The sequence below is a fragment of the Epinephelus lanceolatus genome, chromosome 5 (assembly GCF_041903045.1).
Source record: "Epinephelus lanceolatus isolate andai-2023 chromosome 5, ASM4190304v1, whole genome shotgun sequence".
Lineage (NCBI taxonomy): Eukaryota > Metazoa > Chordata > Actinopteri > Perciformes > Serranidae > Epinephelus > Epinephelus lanceolatus.
In genome coordinates this window covers 38378209-38400363 of record NC_135738.1, presented here as the reverse complement: position 1 = coordinate 38400363, position 22155 = coordinate 38378209, and the positions used below count along the sequence as shown (strand labels likewise).

Here is a 22155-nt window from a genome sequence, read left to right as displayed (position 1 = left end):
TGTGAGTATGGAATACTCAGGATAATCACCATAAGCTAGTAAGAGCATTATATAGAAGACAAGATGCTATACACTGCAAATTCAGAAATGTTTAAGTTCTTATTAAAGCTGTTGGTTGTTAAAGTAGTCGGTTGGTTGTTATTTTAAAAGTTGGTAATTTTAATAAAAATAACTTTTTGTTACATTTGCTGTCACTAACTGTCAATATATACTATAGTACATGAGACAGTCTGCCCACTCGTAGTGCTTCTTATGGCATTTGCTACAATCCAACGAGGCTGGAGGAAAACAACCAATCAGAGCTGAGGAGCCTTGAATGTGGCTGTCAGTCATGTCAGTCACTGTTAATGAACTGTGGTCAAACTAGGCAGCACTGCTCAAATATGAATCAAGATTCTGTCACTGCATCACCTGTTTCTCGCCTCGAATGTTGTCAGATACATTTATAGTGTACTGTTTAGCTGTAAAATGAGAAAAGTGGTGTGGGTGGTGGGTTGCAAATGTTCTCATTTCACAACTAAAGAATGCATTAGATGTGTTTCTGAAAACATTTGAGGCGAGAAATAAGAAAGATTTGCAAAACAACAAGGCATCCGGTTTTATGTGAAATGTGGTTTTAATCTTGAGATTGCTAACATGCTAACAAGCCCTGGATGTACCAGTCTTAGTATGTGACAGTACAAGAAGCCTCCATCTGTACCACCAATTAAAAATGACCCAACAGAGCCTAATTCTGTTCTGAATAATTATCTCTTACCACACATTCATGCTGATATAAGGTCGAAGCACTCCATTATGTTTTGTAGCTACTGATAATGAAATATTCAAAAGCATCAATGAAATTGTAGACTTACTCTTCTACCCCATTGGTGGTCTTTCTTGCTACAAAGTAAACATTTTCTGCCAAAGAGAAATATTGCTTCAAGACCGAAGCTAATTACTAAGAGCCTAGTGTGGTATCTCAATATCACACTGGAATAAGAGTTACAAACAGAGCACCTCAAAGGAGGCAGCTTCCCATCCATCCATATCTTTACTGTCTTTGAAGGCCAAGTTCCTTCCGATAAACAGATATGATTGCCTATTTATCAGCCACTTTGGAACTTTACATGCAATATTCATGATCAAAGAATGGAAAAGAAAAGAGAGAGAGATGAGAAGGAGAGCAGCGATAGTGTAGTACTAAGTGGTGTAATTCTTCATACACCATGATGTACCTGCTCAGTGTACCTGCATCTTTACCGCACCTACTTTGTGGCTGCACCACTTATCCAAAAGGCTAATGGCTTAACCTGGATTACATATGGATGAGTAGTTCAAAGGAAATAAATATTGTGACATGACAACCTACCGCCCAACTTTGGAAATTTGATTAAAATTTTGAAAGACATATTTGAATAAATTGAACCCAGCTGCATCAGATCTAGCAATGAAAGTTGTTTACGCAATGTGTTTAGAGTGTGTGTTTATGTCTGTGCTGCAGGTGCAGTAGAGGTGAGAAAAGAAGGTCTGGACGCTCAAATCAACCGCCTGGCTGAACTAATTGGACGACTGGAGAATAAGGTAAGGAATACAGACATAAACTTGTTGTGGTCATTGTATGAAGATGTATTGCATTGACTTACATTAACTCCTTGGTGGCTTACCATACATGCTCCACCCTAACCTTAAACAAAGCCCACGTCTTAAAAGCTAAAGCTGGCCATACTCAATATTTTTTCTTATTGTCAACGAATCTAATGAAAAGAACAAAACCAACAATGATTGGTTCTGTCAACAAGCACTGTCTTTGTTTCTATCTGTATATCTTCTTCCTCTGTGCCACAGAGCTCCATTGCCGTCCAAAGCCTATTGATAAAACATCAATAAGCCACACTGCTCCAGTGGGTGGCATGTTTTTTTTATTACCATGATCGCACACACTGCAGTTTATTTTGACTTATACATCATCCTGATGCTGTAAAACTCACTAGCACCTCTGTTTAAGTAATGTTTGCTTAAACCTGTCAATCAGTGTGCAGTGTACCTTAAGGGACATTTTGGTCCCCTGAAGTAGCTGAGTTGGCGCCCATCATTGTCACATTGTCCTTGAAAGTCTATATAATAGTCTAATAGTTGAATATTTGTATTGACCAGCCAAATCAGATCTGACTGAAAACATTCCGAGTCAGGTACAGTCCTCCTATTTTCATCATTTTTTTTTTAAAAAAACATCTTTAGTAAGAACAAGTCCTATATTGGTGCTTTCTATACTTTTGGCTAGTGAGCATTTAAAAAAAAAAAAAAAAAAAAAACTGGACCTCTTCACCGAAGCTTACATTTTTCAGAGTTGAATTAAGTCAAGCGCTTTATTTATTTATTTATTTTTACCTTTCCAGATTGTTTAACTTGAATCATTTTTATAGGCCCTGTAGAGGTAAATCTGTCAGAAGAAAAAAAAAAACATTAAAAAAAAAAACAATACATAAAAAAAAATATGCTTTGCATACCCAACCCATTCTCATCCCAACTTGTCACATATTGCCACTTAGTCACTGACGTTAATGTTTACATTATACGTACCAGGTATCCTCCTGCGTTTGGGGTTAACAATACATGTCAACTTACACCATGTAACACAAGCATATGGTTATGTTTAGGCAACGAATGCACATGGGTAAGTTTGGTGAAATTCATACAGGAAGCTAACTCTGGCCTCCTGGGTAAAAGTCCAAGGTTTGTTGGATCCATACTCCCGCCCTTTCCAGCTCTTTATATTACATTGTTACTAGCAGCGTTTCTGACAGACACCATCCACAAACACATTATACCGACACAAGGGGTTCCATCTAGCCGCGTTACGAACTGATGCTGCTCAGTGGCATATCACATAGCCACAGAAGGTGGCTTTCAGCGTCAGTGTCTGATGCCAAAATCACTGGCGGTATTTGACGACTTTGTGATGACAACAGGCTTGCATACCTTCAGAGGGTTATGAGAGACAGATTAATACTTTGTTGGTTTTGGTCTGTTTGTGTGATTGTTTTTACAATATGAAAAATGTAGAACCAAAATCTATATTCTATATTCTAATAATGTAATGCTTTCACCTGGGGTAATCATTTTTGTTCCCACAAAATGATTGATACAAGTGAACAAACATTCATCATTGGCATTTTGCACATTTCTGTATCTGACAGGTGACTCAGTCATTTTATTGTATTTTATTAAACTGGATGATATGATTTTTCATTTTTGATAGAGGCCTGCTATGTGCAAATTCAGATGGAAACACCATGAAAGTAGATCAAATGCGTATACATTTATTTATTGTAAAGAGATAAATTAAAGATTATGATTATGCTGGTGCAGTGTGTGTAAAAAGATTACTTGTTCTGCGGAGAATAAATTACATAAGTTATGATAAAAAATTGAGTTAGACCAGACTTGACAAGCAGACTGATGGACTGCGAACTCTGCTGCACTCCATTATTTTTAGCTCCACTCCTCTATCAGCTACAAACAGCACAAGCCAGTGATCTTGTTGCCACACTTAACTTTTTTACCAAGTTGTCAGCAAGTTGAGGATTTGTAAGTTGGAGATTGGCCAAATTGGCTGATACCAAAGCAGCATACTGAAACTGAAGGTCTGCAGATGACAGGAGAAAGGAAAAATGGAGAAGAAGTGGGGAGTTGGATAAGGATTTAATTAACAGTAAATGATGGAGAGGAAAGGATGAAGTTAGAGAGTGAATGAAGAAAGAGACAGAGAAGGCAATTAAAGGCCTTGTGTACAAACTGTACTGTACAAACAAAATTGTCTTTTACTATACTTCCTCCTGTTTGTAGCAGCTCTCTAGTCCCAGATGCCGCTTCATCCTCCTCCCTCTCTCCATCTTTACATCTCCTCCTCAATCCTCCCCCTCCCTCACTGTCTCTTCGTTCCTCTGCATTGCCTGCGTCCCATCCAGTACTGAACATGTTAAAGCTAATGGAGCCCCAGCAGACTCAGCTGTCTTTGGGAGAGCGGGCCACTACAGCAGAAAGAGCTAAGAATAAACACAATGTGCTGCCAGGGGGGAGGGAGGGAGGGAGGGAGGGAGGGAGGGAGAGAAGGGGAATCACGGAGATAAAATAGAGAATGAGAAGAAGAATAAAAAAGAAGAGAGACTAAATGTTTGATCAGTTTTTTTATACACTAGAATACCTGTTTGTGTAAACAGATCTGTGTCTCCCACGGTGATGCCTGTTTAAAAACGGCCTTTAGCCCTTGGCCCTAAGTGCTAATTTAATATATTTCTAACAAATTGCCCAGGTTTAAGTAGAATCTTTTGACTCAGCCGAGTGACCTCTATCGTAGCAGATGTGATTGAAAGGCCGTCCACTGAAGAATTGTTCAATAATCACCTGTGACCCTGAAGCCCTCCTGAGAGCCCAGGAGCCTGTGTCACAAAGGCACATCGTCTCACAGATGACTAAACACAGTCAGTCTGATTTTTACCTGTTTAGACAGGAACGAAGATAGGATCTCCTCAGGAATGATTTATCCATTGGGTTGTTTTTTGTTTTTTGTTCAGAGTAAAAGTAGCCAGTAATTAATTGAAGCTTGAAAATTACACTAAGGGAAAAGTAGAAATGAAAGTGATGCTATAATTTATCCATTCTTTTTTCATCTCATCAACAAACCAAATCTAAAGTGATGTCTTCAAGTCAGCTCCCAACATTGATCAAAGTCTGATAAATTATGAGATAGGTATCAATATGTGTGGGCCTATCACATGAAACATAATGAAGCAAATAAGTCACTATGATGAGTACAAATTAATACACTGGAGCTGGAAGACCTACCTGCTGGTTTCCAGTGTGCTGGTCAGCTACAGCAGCGCCAGAGAGAGTTATAAATGGAAACACACTGAACATGCTAACACACTGTATGATATGACCAAGATTTACTGATCACTTACACTCTTCTATAATGTAGCCTATAAAACATGATAGTACACTCCGGTGTTGCTTGGTGTGGATGAATAACACAATGAAAACAGCAACGGTTTATTTTTGATGGTAACACATCATGTGACACTGTAAATATAATAATATTACCAGAAATCTTGTTTGTAAAGAGTTATATTACATTGTTACCACTTAAAACAATGTAACTGAAATTTATTACTATTGTAATGCATTTATTACTATTGTAATGCATTACCCCTAACACTGTCAATAAGACACTTACAGTACTTACGTACAGATTCTGGAACAAATATGCCAGTACACAAAAAAACTGTCAGTGTATCTTTGTCAGTGTAGGTGGCTGCCTATGTCGCCTGTAGGAAGATCAGCCACTGGCTCCAAAGAAATGTAAGACAAGGCTAACTGTTACCAATGAATCCTTTTGCATTCATGTGAGCTAACTAATGCTAAATTACTGTGCAGCACTTATTTCCTTTTAATGTATTGGCCCATAAGCTGTATTATTATGGATTGTACTGACATTTTTGTGAGCCTCTGTGGATTTTTTGGCAACTTTTTGAGCAAGTGACTCTGACACACCGTCCATCCCAGAAACCACCGGCGAAAGTGCAGATGGTGAGGCTAATGCAGCTAGCCATACTATAGCTGCTGCTGACCTTACAGCTACAGGCAAACACAAACAAGAGAAGACACAAAATACTTATTTAGGAAAAGCAACAGATTCTCATGTGACGTTACATATGATATCCTACGAATTAGTGCCCCACAAATGACATTGTGCTCTTAATGCTAACTTATGTAATTAACGTAAAGTTATTTAGGTTAGGTTATGGTAAGTTAAGCTACTGTGGCAACGTTTCGGAAAAGAAACATGGTGACAACACACCTTAAATGATTCAAAGTCCTTATGATTCCTAACTTCAGTCTGCAGGGGAAAGTCCTGTGTTTGGTGAACCATCCACCACCCCGGTGTGCTTCCTAACTGAACCACTTGAGACCGCTTTCTTCTTTACGCCTGTCAGCATGGTCTTGTGATAGTAGTCTTCCAAAATACATGGCTTATGTACAAATCACTGGCTCATCATTACGTCGGATATGTACGAATTTGGTGCAAAAACGCACAAACAGTTTATGAGAACAGCCTGGGAAAAGTCATTCAGATGAGTCAGACTAGAGTTTTTATTGGTTAACCGTACCTTCAAAGGAACAGTTCAACATTTTGGGAATTAAGCCTATTCACTCACTTTCCAAGAGTAAGATGAAAAGATAGACTTTTATGTCTCTACACTAAATCCGAGGCTACACCGAGTAGACGGTTAGCTTAGCATAAAGACTGGAAGCATGGGGAAACAGCTAGCTTGACTCTGTCTGAAGTTTATAAACACCCCTACGAGCGCCTCTTTAGTTCACTAATTAACACATTGTATCTTATTTGTTTAATCCACATAAAATAAATTGTGGTTTTATGGAGTTTCTGTGCCAGATTATTTCTTGACGGGGACCACCTCCTGGAGTGTCTTTTGGTTGTCTGGAAAACTAACGGTGACAGCAAGATCTCAGAGGGTCACTGCTTTTGGCCAACAAATAGTCCTGCACAAAACTACTTGTAGAACCACAACTGGACATTTTTATATTTCTTTTACATGACACAACAGTGGTTTTGATTATCACATGTAACCCTTGCCAGGAAAGCAAACGATAGTGTTTCCCAAATGTTGAACTATTCCTTTAATCAAGCTCAAATACTAGTTTTGCATTTGTCACAAACCTAACATCAGAAAGATTAAGACAGTTGTGAGGCCAAAAATTAAGATAGCCTTGAGTCGGATGTACTCATTACGCACCGATCCCATTAAGACTAATGAAACGCAATACAGTATATTGTAAGATGTACAACTAAGAAATTTCAAAGTAACTGCTAATGACATGTCTTGAATGAAGCTAAAAACCACTTTTAAAGATAATATTTCAGGTAACAACCAATTTGAATAAATAATTCCTTCACTATGTACTAATCTAATTCAGTCGACATTAATGATTTCAAGGCTGACTTCAATGAGTATTTCAGTTATGAATGCTGATTTTTTTCCCTCTGTCCAAACATAAAATCCATCAAAGAAAAAAATACAGTGACACACCATGGATTATTCAAAATGCATTATCCTGTCATACTTTTATTTTGATGTCTTACAAGGCTGCTGCATTTTCATGTCTTTCCCTACTTTTCTTTGTGAAAAGAAGAAATTACACCCAATATGACCCTTCCAGTGATAACAGAGAATAGCAGAAAAACACTGTACACTGAAAAGAAAATGGGTCACCAAACTTTTATGTTGGAAAGTGTGTTCTCAGAATAATCAGAGCTAAAGAAAAGCAAATGAGTAGACATTGTCTGCTGGATTACATTTTCCAAAGGCCAGACAGGATACTGCAGTAATCATATCAAAGCAAAATATGGCTTTGAGGAGGCGTATTGGATGTGGCTTTGTCTTTGTCGCTCTCTTTGGCCTGGTATTACCTGCATGGATCTCAGTATTAAGACTGTGCAGGAGTCTGGAAAAGGAAATGACATTATCACACTGCGTCGGAGTGAAGCATGAATTGTTTACTGAATGAATAATAAGCCAGCTACACACTGAGTGATGTGGTGCTTGGCAAGATGAAAATAGTGCCCTGTGTTGGCCCCATTGCTCTGTGACAACACACTGCAAATCCTGTTACCTGCAAAGAAAAAAAAAAGGTGGAAAATTCATGTTGCCTCTGTTGCTTGGTCTCACTTTTAGATTCCCCTGCTGTCTTCCTCCATGCTCCCCTGGGAGTTTGTTTGTTCTTTTGGTTACAAAATATCATTATGTATTGCTCTTTGTGTGCCACAGACAAGAAAATGTGTTTCTCACCTGGAAAAATCAGTCTCAAGATGATAGCCTTTGATTGTAGCAGCAAATCTGGTGTAGGTGACACTGAGGCTTAACACTGTCAAGCAAAGTGATGGAGCTTTAATCTCTGTTTTCAATAAAAGCATGTAATGGTGGCTTTGATAACTTTAACTACCCTGCCCTGTTATGGCAGATCATGAAGCTTTTTGTTGGATTTTTTTGTTTTTGTTTTTGTTTGTTTTTTCCGTAGAGGTGTGAGCGGTGTACAAAAGATTCAGATAGCAGCTTCTCTTTTTAGGCGACGCTGACCAGAGCTTTCACAGTTGGTAATATCAGCTGTTGCTAATTAATACAAAATTCATGAGTAACTTGATGGCAGGCCAATATTGAACCTGGCTGTTGGTTTGTGTGTCTGCACTCTGACAAAGATTGTTTAAGAGGTAAAAGGAGCATCACTCTTTAACACTGCTGTACAGCCAAAACTAACAAAGTAACACCCCTTCTCTTAGGGGATCGCATCCCATCAGTTTCAGGAGAGGCATTCTTACAGCCAAACTTTCATCCATACATACTAATAATTTATGAGATACATGTTTAATAACCTGGGAAACAGACATATCTGCAAGCTATTGTTTCATTTCCCTGGCAGATGCATCTGATCCTTGTCCCATTTAAACAAATTTCCAGCCAGCCAGATCCCAAGTAGGCATATCACAAATGTGTATCTAGTATGGGGCGGGTTTAATACGATGACTGACAGACCAGCGGCACCAGTTTCTGCTCCATCCAGTGCAACATGCCAGGCTCCTTCAATTCAGTTCAATTAATGGGTACATTTTCCATTTTCTTACGTTTAATGCCTGTCTCTGGACTCACAGCCAGCCAGCATCTCTCACGTGGGAAGTCATATTTTTCACGGCCAATACCATACACTATCAGCTGGCTTGACACAGCAATAATCAATATCTCCTCCACACATACCTTGTTGCTCTTGGGTGAGGCAGTACCTTCACCGATGAAAGTTGCTTTTCCAAAAGAAGCGGCCCTCTGCTCGCGCTGAATGGAGGTGAATGGAAAGCAAATAATTGCCAATGTTAATTTCACTCATGTGTGACCATACCCTGAAAACAGATCAAGCGCCGCCCCAACTTGCATGTGTCACTAAGCACTATGTCAACGCTTCATTGTTCTGATTGGTTGCAGGTCACATTTTGTTCTGAGTCTATCCAATTGCTTCCGGAGGCATTTCGGTCTGTGCGCACTGAGAATGGCCGCTGGAAATCGAACATTTACTGAAAGGTTCCAGACTAATTCACATATGATCAGTCTGGCCAGGCTACATGGTTAATAAACATTTAAGTAAATATCAGTATCAGATCAGACTTCATATCGACAGATACCCAGTTTTGAAAGGACTTGGTTTGTGATCAGTCAAACAAACATGATGTGGACATTCCTAGTTTTTTGTATTCAGTGAAGAATAGCGGAAAATACAAAGACAGAAAACTAGTTCCTCCACTCAGTGATTATCACTTGGTAACCAACATCATTATAAAGAATCTTTTTTTTTCAGAGGAGTATTGCTCTTTTTGTTTTTAAGATCTTTAATTAATGTGAGACACTTAAGGTTCAGTTGGCATAATGAAGATATATACCGTACAGCAGCCCTATGCACTTCAACTTAAGGCTGCTCTAGTTAATATTTATATATTAAAAGTAATATCTGTGAACAAATGTCTGCATATATATGCTGAATCATAGGTGGACTGGATAAGATCTTGGTATCTAATGTGTTCTGGTTTTTGTTTGTAGTCTAAATAGTATTGACCAATCATGTTTAAACAGTGGAGGACCAAAAAGCATTGACTAAAATGCAACCTAGGATTCTGTCAGTTATTGTATAGGAAAAAATGTAGCTTTACATTAGGTTAGGTGGGACTAGAAATCAATGTCTTATCATCCTCACTCGCATAAACATACTGTACTATTAGCCCACCTGGCTTGGCGTTGGCGCCCATTCATAGTGCCTTCTTCACTTAAGTCTTGAGTGTGAATAATTGACCTTTTATTAAAACCCCTCCCCCAAAGCATGGGGATCTGAGAGAAAAACTCATTACATCAGGAGCTTGAAGGGTGGTGTCTTTTTTTCAGCCATTCCAAAACCAAAAACACGAGAGAAAAAGTGAAAGATGGATAACATAGTGTTTATCTGCGCGAACATAAGCTGCAAACATTGGCATGTTCAGCTAAGGGACTGTACTTAACTTGTCAGAGGAGTGGGGTGGCTTGGATGTGACTTTTATTTTATTTTATTTCTTTTTTCCTTGAGCCTCCCTGGGTGACTGGGGAAAATGAATGCATGACCCTCCCTCTACCATAAATAACCATATATATTTTATATTCACACCAAAGGTAGTATTTGAGCCAATGCAATAAGCAAAGAGCACAGAGGGTGTGAGTTATCACCAAAACAAACAGCTAATTTCTTAATCAAATGCAAACCCTCCTCACAAATAGCATCATCACACGAGCTGTGTGCACTTCAGCAGGATGTTTGTATGACAGCGACCTGTCTGACTGACCATACAAGACCAACAAAATATAATGAGCTTACACATTACAGGCAAACACACACACAAACACATCACAGTACACACACAGCCGGCGTAAGCAACATCTGCTCATAATGACCATAATAACCATAACATTCACAGCAGCAGCCAGAATGGTATCAACTTGGCATGGTGCTACTATTAGACTACTATTAGATTTTAAAAACTAACCCCTTGGTCTTTGAAAATTAAGAGTTGTAAACGAAAAGCCTTTGTCATGCATGCAGGAGCGCAGAATTGAATATGTTTGTACAGGATGTAGTTTGTGCAAACAGTTTATTTTAAATGAGACATGTAAAATTAAGTGATTTTAATGAATTATCACTATTTTAGACTTAGACTGAGAAATTTTTCTGACGGAAGTGTTCGTTGCACATGATGTGTTCGAGTACTGTTGGAAATTTAAAAGTCAGACAATAACTTCTGTTTTTACAGTGATGAATAGTCTAATTTTGGCAATTTTAAATATGGGGTTTAGGGGTTTAGGGTGTATTGAAAATAAATATAAAACACAACCATTAAAAGTCGTGTGTCCCTCCCTTAAACCAAAAAAAAAAAAAAAAAAGGCCCTCTTTGACATGCCTCCTTCATTTTGCACCCTCCCTCCCCTTCATAAATAACAAACAGTCCCTAGCTAGGCTATTTCAATGCCTTCTACATGAATCATCAGCCGTTGGAGATGCTTTTTACTTGGATAGGCTATAAGTAGCTTTTGCCTCAGTCTTTTAGCATTATGTCATACCATCACGTGCATACTGAAGACCCTCTTACAGCCCTTGTGTTTTAAAATGTATTAGTCAGCTGGAGGCAGCATTTTCCACCTCTCTGAGTTTTGTCATTAGCCTACAAGCTAGCTAGAGTTGATAACATCTGCTAGGGACAACAGTACAAAAGATCAGGGACTCCTCCCATTTACTTCTTAAATCAAACCATTCGTTTAAATAAAACTACTAGAAACTGAGTGGTAAGTGAAATTTGCCACCGTTTTCATTTTAAATTTCATTATGTGAGAATGGAAAGCTTGACAGACATAGCAACTGTAACTAAGGTGAGTGGAGTTTAGTGAAATGGTATACCTACACACTGTCCTGTTACTTGCACAAAAACCTTATTGGATAAACATTTCAATCGTCAGACCGTCATCAGGTTAGCCTTACCTGATGACGGTCTGACGGCCAAAATGTCGTTGATCCAATAAACTTTATAGCAAGTAACAGGACAGTGTGTGGGAATTCCATTCTCTCTGCCAACAGGCTTATGAAAAACTTCTCTTTTTAATTTTATTTTAATTAAATCTCTGCCATCTATAGCTTCTACATCATACTGTGCAGTTTGATTTGGCATTTCAGTGTCCTTGTTTATTTAGACCTTTCATGCAGATACAAGTCATTCTGTTTCATTTCGGGCTTATTTTATTGGCATGCTTCCGCCTCCTCCCTGAAGTCTACTCGGATATTCCCTGCTGAACTTTATTCATCTTAAAAAGGCATCCCATCCTGCTTTCATGCCTGTCTCTGCTCTCAGCGTGTCCACTAACACCTCTAGTTGTGAGTGACTAATGTCTGCTTCAATCTGTGGCTGTAGTAGTAGCTGCTGTTGGTCTTGTTGATTGACATGTTGCTGCTTTTGTTGTTGTTGTGCTTCTCCTTTGCAGACAGTCTGGTTTGATCTGCACCAGAGGCTAACAGACACAGATGGCACTACCAGCGCAGTAAGTAGACACTAAATGAATAACCATTGTACATTACACTGCAACACACAGTCCCAGGTGCAGCATCACTTCTGCTGCCTAACAAAGGCCAGCATCCACTGCGGCAGGACCTCAGGCTGAGTGTTACAAGGCTGAAACATGACTTTGTGATGTAATTAACATGGGGCGGCACTTCTGCACGGCCAGCGCTGTCCAAAAATAATCCAGGTCTCAGTGCTTGTCCCATGGGCACCAATCTTTTGAATTATTTCCCAGGAAAGGTGCTTGTTTTGTTTTGTTGTCTCGACCTGAATAATTTACAGACACTGAGAATTCTCTTGAAGAATTAATAGAGTCACAAGCTATCTTACAATATCTAACACCCTCAGAGAAAATAACGAATCAGCTGGCCTAGAAACATACAGCATATTCAGGATGTGTGATATTCTCTGTGATTATGATCAATGATTCACTACAAAAGCCATGAGCACTGTGTGGGCTTTTTTCTTCCTAGGCTGTATTTGAATTGTATCGTAAATCAGAAGAAATTCAGTTACAGAAGCTAAACTATTTGACACCATTTTCAGATATGATTTCACCCAAGATCACTATCACATACAGCACTTGTGTGCCTGCACTGAAGTAGAGATAAGAATGCGAGAGTGCAATAAATACAGCCAAAAGCTATCTTACTGGCTTGAATGCCTGCAAAAAGCCATAAGCCATCTGTACCTTAGAGAAATACAGATTTATCGTATTCACATGCACTTTACACAAAGCGCTCTGGAATGCAAAGAAGATACATAAGATGAGAAAACGACCCGCCCTAACAAGAACACAGCGGTGTCGATCATGTGTGCTGGAGAGGTTTAGATGGTGTAGTATGCTACATTGATTCTTGCCCATAAAACAGGCTGATCGATTACTGGCAACACCATGAAGCTACAGTACATTTACACCAGAACAAGTGACGACAACTACATGAACAGTCACTACAACACCAGCCAGATGCATAAAACTCTGTTTAGATTCACTACAATGCACAAAGACAAAAATAGGCATGCATCCTTTCCATCAGAATTATAAAGTTGTGTGTGCATGGTTTTGAGTTTTAGATCTCAATCACTGTGGAACTGGGTACACATGCACATGCCTCATTTCCACTCCTACAGTTAGCCATAAATGGATCAAGACACACAATTAATTCCATATTTGCATATCACCACTCATTAAACCTGTCAGCAGAAAGAACAGCAGGAAGTACAGTTTTACCAATTGAGCCACATCAGCAAGGTTTTTCAACAACACATAGCAACAATTATTAAAAGCAACCATTACTCTCAGCTGTGGCTATGTATAGCACACATAATTAATTCATGTACACATGTACCTGTGATCTGAACGTCAGAAAAATCATCAATAATTTAGTTTATGGCTCCGTTGTCAAAACAGATGTGTGCTTCCCAATAAAGAACACAACACGGTGAAAACTGTTCAATGATGCCTCCATTGTAAATAAAAGGAATGATAAAACTGATCACACAAATTATCAAAATTATCGGACTATAGCCACGCTGTCTTTTCATAGAGAGATGGCGCTATAGTGCCACTACGAAGTCCCTTCTTCATGCTGACTTTGCACTTTTACACAGAACCAAAGACGGGAGCATCATGCTGCTCCGATGTGTGATCTTAAACAGCATGCTGGCATTATGGAAGCAAAAGAGGCGTGACGGGTGTGCCATGTAACACAACAGCATCAGCCTCTGGACACTGTCTGTACCAAACGGCAATCCATCAAACATTTCACTAAAAAACAAAAATGTCAACCTTGTGGGGACACTGGAGAAAGTCAGGGGATCACTGAAGTCAAAATTCATCCTCTCCAAAATGCCAGAGCAGTCGACAGAATAGTTGTTGCAATATTTTAGTCTGAACCAAAATAGTATACTAACCAAATTGCCGTCCTAGAACCATTCTGTTAGTGTGTCTAAAGGATCATTCAATCACTGAAATGCATCTGGCTCAAGATCTGACACAAAGAGTTAGAAAACTGCCTGCAGGAGACCAGTGTAATAATCACCTATTGAGCTTTTACCCACAGCAGTTGGGCCACTTATGGCTCCCCATTAGCTGTCAGCAAGCAGTGAGAGCCCTGACTAAATTGTCCAGTTGTCATGGGCACAGACGCAGAGAGGTTATTCTAAGAGACTGCCCACAAGCACTGAGAGGGAGAAGTTTCAAGTTGTGATTTGCATCTCAAAGCAACACTCCTAGAACACCCACCAAGGGGCACTTAGAAAGGCAAGAAGAGAAAGAACGGGCAAATTAGGAAAAAGGAAAAAATTATCAAGGAACCAGTAAAAATGATGATTTGTGATCCAGTAATGCCACATTACTCTGAGCACAGTCCCAAAGAAAAATATTTTGAAGCCATTAAACCAGATAAAGTGTTACTGAGATAAAAATGTATTTTTTAAGTGACCTGGCTAAGAGGGTAGAATAATCATTGTTACAACAAACGCTAACAACACAAACAGAAAATACAGCTGTCACACAGTTTAAGAGCAAGCAGCAACCTCCAGGGCTGAGAGATGAAGCCAGCGCTGAGGTGTCAAAAACTGCAGTTCCTTGAATGACGACTTGAGGCTGGCTCCAGGAGCAAGTCAATCCCCTTAGCCTCCCGTGTTAAAAAGCCCAACTTTACAGCACAAAGACGCATGTTTACAGTGTGATACAAAAAACAGTCCTGGTCTCTATAGCTAATTTAAACATCGATAACTGTATGGCGGGTGAATTTTTATGTAACTTAACTGTTTACATTTTAAGGCTTAAAGTTACACATGATTGAGGGCATGACCACTTTGGATGACAGGCTGTCTGCATGGCATCACTACAGTCTTTGAGCCTGATCCACTGTTTGGCTCAAAATGTGGTCATATAAAATGGTGACGGCATATCCATTCTTTTTCTAATCTGTGGTGAACAGTGTTGGGTAAGGGTAACAATGGTACATCCTCACGGTCGGACATAAAGTAATAACATTAACTAATAGCGGCGGGGCTTTTACTCACCACAACTGCAGAGGCTCCCAGCTTCATTTGAAACAAACTACATTATAGATGGTCCGTTATTTATTAATCCCTCTGTGTGTTTATATATTTACTTTTTATCTGCTCCGTTGTCTTTGTAAAGTTAACATATCGCACTGTCATTTCAAACTCAACACTTGTTTCAAATGAAAAGCCCCTTATAACCGCGGCTGAGAGAATCCCTCCATTTTCTAAATAGGCTTTTATTCTGAAACATTTGTCAGAACTTCCTGTGGAAGATACAGTAGCTTGATAGTTTACGTATGGTGCTTCAAATGTTGCTCCTGCCATCTGCTGACGCTTTTAGGTGACTATAACAACATGTCAGCTGGCACATGAACAGACACAGTGACTCAAATAATAGTGAAAGTAATAAAAATAAGACAAGAATAACTCGATGACATCACACACGCCGTGAAAGACGATCAGGGATAATTGGTGAGTACCAGCGTGTAGTGTGTACCAGGCATAATGCAAGTCCTGAGTCTGAAATATGTCTGTCAGCGAGTCCTACTCCACCTATTTAGACTCCACCGTAGACAACGGCAGCATTTCTCCGACCACGTAGCGAGCCACAAGCTCCGTGGCTTCTTTCAGACTGATAGGTTTATCCTTTCAGTATCCTTTTTTTGTCCATACAGGTACTCGGCTGTTTTGAATTTTTGATCGGTATAACAAAGCTCTGTAACGTCCAAGCCTTTGTAGGGAAGTTATTATAGTATATAGGCACCTCAAATCACATCACCATCATGTACTTGGGTCAGGTGGAACCTTTCTTGCATGTTGTTCCCCTCTCTCTTCTCTTATGTCCTGTCTGCCTCGACGCTCCGAAAGGCAAAAAAATGACCACAAGATAACCATTTTTTTAAAAAAGAGAAGTAATAATAATAATACTAATAATAATGATAAAACAGGGTGGCACTGTGGTGTGGTGGTTAGCACTGTCGTCTCACAGCAAGAGAGTTCCTGGTTCGATCCCGGGTGTGGGAGCCCTTCTGTGTGGAGTTTGCATGTTCTCCCCGTGTCAGCGTGGGTTTTCTCTGTAGGTGTGAATTTGAGTGTGAATGGTTGTCTGTCTCTACATGTCAGCCCTGCAGTCCAGGGCGTACCCCGCCTCTCGCCCGATGTCAGCTGGGATAGGCTCCAGCCCCTCCGCGACCCTCAAGAGGATAAGCGGTTAGAAAATGGATGGATGGATAATGATAAAACAGCACATAAACAATAGGGTTTTAGCCCTTTGGGCTTGAACCCCTTAAGATGCAAAAATGTTGCGAATGACCAACCATTACAATGTACAATGTAAGTGAGATTGGCAGCGCACGTTAGCAGCCTGAATGTTGGGTTTAGGCTTAAGCACAAAGCCACAGGTTCCGCGCTGCTCACTGTTTGGTGTTTTAGAATGGCAGGTTGTTGCGCTCCTTTCTTGTCTCGTTTTTGTTTTGTTTTTTTCTTTTAAATAAATTTACCATTTAATACTACACCAGCACAAATAAGCATCTGCTATTTCCACAAAAACTGACCCTGCATGCACCTTCAAGAGGACATTTTATGCATTAATGTATTAAGGTTCCTACTACAATATATTTCAATGATTTTAATGGTTAAAAAAAACAAAAACAAAAAAACACTTTAGTTTCCTCATACCGCATCTGTCAGGTAATCCACCTGTCCCCGACATGCCAAATAGCATCTGAGAAAGATGATTTGTATCATGAAACTGCTTTATTCAGTATTTTTACCAGTTTTAATCACATGGTCTGTTTGTTTTGGAGAGGAGAAAACCACTGCGGATAATTTGGGACCCTGTGAAAATCTCCTAATCAAAGAACACTGAACCATGAGAAGTTTCAACTGGTTGTAATATGCAGTCCTCACCGCTAGATCCCACTAGATCCCCCTAAATCTTACACACTGGACCTTTAAACCCCCTCTGATTGGTCTGTGTTTTGGGGCCAGTGTCTCTGTGCTGTTAGTGGAGTTGGGGGAAGACTGTAATGGGGAAGAGTGACACTTTTTTGGAAAAAAAAAAAAAAAAATCCCCAATAAAATCTTCTAAACACCAACGGACATGCTCTAGGAGGAATGTCATATGAATCTTGGAGAAATTTACGAAATCAGCAAAGAAGATTACATGCTTTCCTGATGTTAGCATGTGGCTTCATTTAGCTGTGTAGGCGAAGTAATGTAAACACTTGCAGTAGTGTGTTTGGAGCAGATGAGAATATTTCTTTGTATTCTCATCTGCTCCACGCACGCTACGGCAACTACGGCACACAATGACATCATCCTGTAGCATGTGTAGTAAAAACCTTTGGAAACAGAGCCTTCAAAACAGTCTAAAGCCCAAGGATTTTGTTCACAGGGATTACCTCAAGATACGTTCACGTCATTATTTGAAACTTTGGCCACTTTTTATATGAACATCCATCCTCCATTGTAGCGATATGAGAAACAAAATACAGAAAAGCATAACTGGTCCCCTTTAATATATCCAGCCAGCTGTGTTATATTTCCTTTGTTATTTGCATTTGACGGCACACTTCATAAATTCACAAACTGTGGCTCCAGGCTATTGTGCCTGTTTGATAAATACGCCTGTCAGCAAAATATGTTTCTCACACCAGGTGAAAAGGGTTAATAAATCTTGTCTTTTATTCCCTAAACTCAATAAACAAAAAAAAAAAAAAAAATTCCTTTAAATCGTTTACCATCCACCTTCCACCCCCCCATCCCTTCATTACCCCTTCCTATCATAAAGCTGAGTGTATCATCATCATCATCATCATCATCCCTTGAGCCTTCTGTTTCTCAGTAACCCCCTTCTCCTGCTTCTAAACACAGATTACTTTTAACAAGGTCATGCTCCTCTTCACCTTTAGATAATTTCACCCTTCCATCCACTGCTCAGTCTATCCCCCAGACCTTCCAATCTCCACCAGAGGAAAGACTCAGACGTGATAACCCGTCACCTCCTCTCCCTTTCAGTCCGCTGTCAAAGCAATCATCCCTCCCTTTCTGCACAAAGACGCACTCTGTGAGTCATATCACCACACAGGGGATCATGATAAGATCACATACTGTATATGAGATACAGAGATACTTTGAAATTGCAGTTGTGGAGCTAAATTTGCATCTGCATTTTACTTGTAGGGGACACTCCTGAGCAGTAAGTGGGCAGCTGACAATGATTTCTGTCATGTGAAGTAGGTAAATCAATCACATACGCTATACCTTGTCAGTCTTTTGATCCTCTAGAGGCACATCAGAGACAGGAGAGTAGCAATAAAAGAAGCTGCAGACAATGGAATACAAAAAGAAAAGAAAAAGAAAATGTATAGCGGTGAGTGGGATATAAGGGGATAAAATAAATGAGGAAGGGAATGAGAAAAGGAAAAGGCCAAAAGCACACAAGCATGTTTCTGTTTTTAAGACATGGTGTTTTTAATAGCACCTGAGGTGGTTTTTATTATAAATTTCAACAGCACAAATTTGTCATTTTTTTCCTCCTCTGTTTTTCATCATTGCATACAGCATCTTTGCATGGCTATGTTTATCTAAATGAAACACATAATTAACTGGAAAGCACTCAGCACAGAGCACAAACGTACGCCAACGCTCAACTATTTTCCCTCTTGCAAAGCTGCAGCTCTCAAATTATTGTTTGTCTCCTGGGTTTGATTCTTCAAAGACACTATAACATAAGTGCAGTGATGCTGTACATCTGACCTGGATAGTGTAGATAGCCCACTAGCACATACAGTAAAGAGTGCTCCAGGGATAACGTTTTTCTGTAAGCAGACGCAGAGGTCAGCTTCACCCTGATTCCCTCGTAAAAGCCTATGGGATTTTTCTATTGGATTTTTGATTATTGCAGAAAAATAAGGTCAGTGGCAAACAAACATTTATGATACTTACACGTTTTGTTCAGCAAGATAATCTTGATAAATGAGCACCTATTTTGTGATTTTTGAAGCCCAAATGCAATCACCAGAAGTAAAAAGCTGACGTTAGGCTATAAACAAATAGTCTCGCTCACCAGACCTTTCTCTCTCAAGAAAAGAAAGGTCTGGCTGGGCCGACTCTCACTTTAAGATTGGAGAAAAAAACGCCCCGACTTTTTTTATTTCTTTCAACCAATCACAATCATTCATGGCGGTGCCACAGCAATGGTGCGCTTGCAAAAATATTGCTGGGGGGGAAACAGGTTTTGGTGTAACCAGAGATATTAACACGCCCACAAAAGTATCACCTACAGGACGCGAACCATGGCAGAAAAATCGCTACATCCCCGCAAGATCAAACACCGCAAAAGTTAGTAAAGGACGTGTTGAAAACTGCTACCGGAGGTGGTAGGGCGGGACTTCAGCGGGTGGCTCGTTCCGCCCAATGAGAGGCTGATCTATGCAGCGAACTTCTGCCCACTCAGACTAATAAACAAACTACACCAAGGTCGCATAACGATCCGTTTAACGATGCCATAATGCCGTGGTCGGCGTGATAACATTATGTAGTCTCAGTTAGTTAGCAATAACATTTTCAAGACATATAAACCTTCAAAATTCGCGATTGGGGTATTTACTGACATATTTTATATTTCAGAACAAACCGTGTACATCAAACACATTCACATATTAAGGTTTGGTCATGGACTTTCCATGTCCACACACGACTTGCAAGGTACCCTGGGTTGACGTTCGGGGATGCTGTGTCAAGTTCTGCCTGTAACATGCTTGTCCTCCATTTAAAATACACTTCCATTTCCACAGGAAATTTAATGTTTACACACAGTCTCTCTCAAAATAAACATGCTACGTTGGTTCAGCACCTTAAATTGATTTTTTTTTCTTCAACAACAAACACACCTGGTTGGGTTTAGGCAACAATAGCACGTAGTTAGTGAAAAAAGAACAGGGTTTGGATTTAGAATCTCACAGGACGCGAACACTGCTTTCTTGGGTGAAGGTTGGTGTTTGTTGGACCCATCCACCACCCCTCACGCCTGCCCCAGTTGGACTTTTGCCGCCTTAACTTTGGTCCTTGTTCCAACGCATTTCCCCAGGCGCCGTTAAACTGTAACGGCAACCGTCCGCATATTATGCAGATGTTAAAGGACGCCTTTTTTCGCTGGTTTCTGATGCTGCAAGTCACTGCCCAAGTGCCGGATTTCGACTACTTCAGAGTAAGACCAGGCTCAAAAATCTCTTCAGCTTGAGTCCTTGACCACTGACTTTGAGGGAACCACAAGTGCAAAAATGCTAACTCCTTTCTGGGTTTTAGGACTTTAGAGTTGTTGTCACTCACTGCTCCGTCCAACACTCACTGTACTTCCTCATCACCAATGACACAGATGGAAGTCTGCACCTCATTTATCGTCCATAGAACGGGATTGCACGCCAACATTTTCAGACCAAAATAGAACAGGCTGCAGTGAGAGTCTCTTTTCGTGGGATATTCAAAAATAGCGGGTTTGTGCATTTAGTCCTTTTCAGACAAGCTCAGGGGTTTGGTGTTATCATAGCTCACAGGAATAGTAGGAATAGTCCAACAGTTGTTGACACATTTCACTAAAACCCACAAATGTTAACCTTATGGTGGTACTAGACGGGGGATAGAGAGTTACCAGAGTCACAGATGCAGTCAGTGTCAAGGTTAGGGGTGTGGTGAAGTCGGAGTTGGTGAGGAGGGAAGACACTTAAAATTACCACTGATATGATTAATGCAACTTAACATGATAATAGTACCCTCCAGCCACTAACATTATGATGTTATAAACTAGTATGTTTTAGTGAATATTAGCAGTTTAGCAGCAATAAAGTTACTCAACGCCATAAGCCGGTTTTGACGATGTGCTAAAACATTATCGTGCAGGGATCTGCAACCTCAAGAACTATAGGTCCTTTGGAGGCTCAGAACTTTTTAACCAGTAACTAAACATATCAACGTTGTTTGGATAAAGTTTTAGATCCTTTTTGTTTAACCAGAAACAGCCCCAAAATTGCCATCGCTAAACCCTCCAGACTCAATCTAAAGAAATAGTTATTTTAGCGTGTAAAGAACCAGCATATTTTCACATCTAATTTTCAGCCAAACCAGAGTTGGTGATTGTTGGAAAAGTAGAAAGAAAAACCAAGAAGGTTTCTGTGAGTATTATTTTGTTTCTTCATACTTCTGAATGAAGTATGTTGTAGGATGATAAAATTACTGTTTATTTAAATGGAGTCCGGTGGGTTTGACAATAGCAATTTTGGGGCTTTTTGTATCTCTGTAGGGGTATTTTCAATAATCTTGTCAGACATTTTTGAGACCTACTATAATATAATACTAACAATCTGAGTTGTTGATCCCATTTGTCACTAAGACACAAAATCATGGGGAAAAGTGTCCAGGTTGAATAATAAGTTTAAGTTTATTTGATGTGCAGAAAACCACACAGCTATGGGGATGCTTTATTGCTTTGGTTTTCCCCATAAAAGAATATGAAATTTTGTAGATGTTCACATAAACACTGACTGTATCTATTTGAACAGCCTACATCATCTGTGGACCATGAATGTCCAATTTTCTTCAAATCCATCCATAGATGTTGAGATATCTCACTGTAAATGTGAAAACTGTGACCTGCTGGTGGCTCTAAAGGACAAGCCGGGGATTACTGAAATCATAAGATTCATTCGATAAAGCCTGAACAAGGCAATCTATCCAATAATTGTTGAATTGAATTGTTGAATTTTCAGTCTGGTCCAAAGTGGTGGACAAACAAACCAACACTGCTGTGGCTAAAAAGATGTGGGTCTTTAGCTCTGAAGCTAATCCTTCAGGCGAGCATCACATTTCAGCCAAATGTTCTGTGACACTTTCTGTAACACACACTACAGTATCATGCCAACAACCAAACAGACAAAGCTGATACTCTAACTACTCTCCAAAATCAT

The 22155-nt window shown here is 39.8% G+C and overlaps 1 protein-coding gene across 1 annotated transcript in view; it reads left to right on the top strand.

The window, feature by feature from the left end:
• necab2 (N-terminal EF-hand calcium binding protein 2) overlaps positions 1-22155 on the top strand; it is a 187416-nt gene that overhangs the window by 121017 nt on the left and 44244 nt on the right. The window contains exons 8-9 of the mRNA XM_033635106.2: positions 1484-1563; positions 12096-12152. Of these exons, the coding sequence (XP_033490997.1) occupies positions 1484-1563; positions 12096-12152 (137 nt within the window). The remainder of the gene's footprint in view (positions 1-1483; positions 1564-12095; positions 12153-22155) is intronic.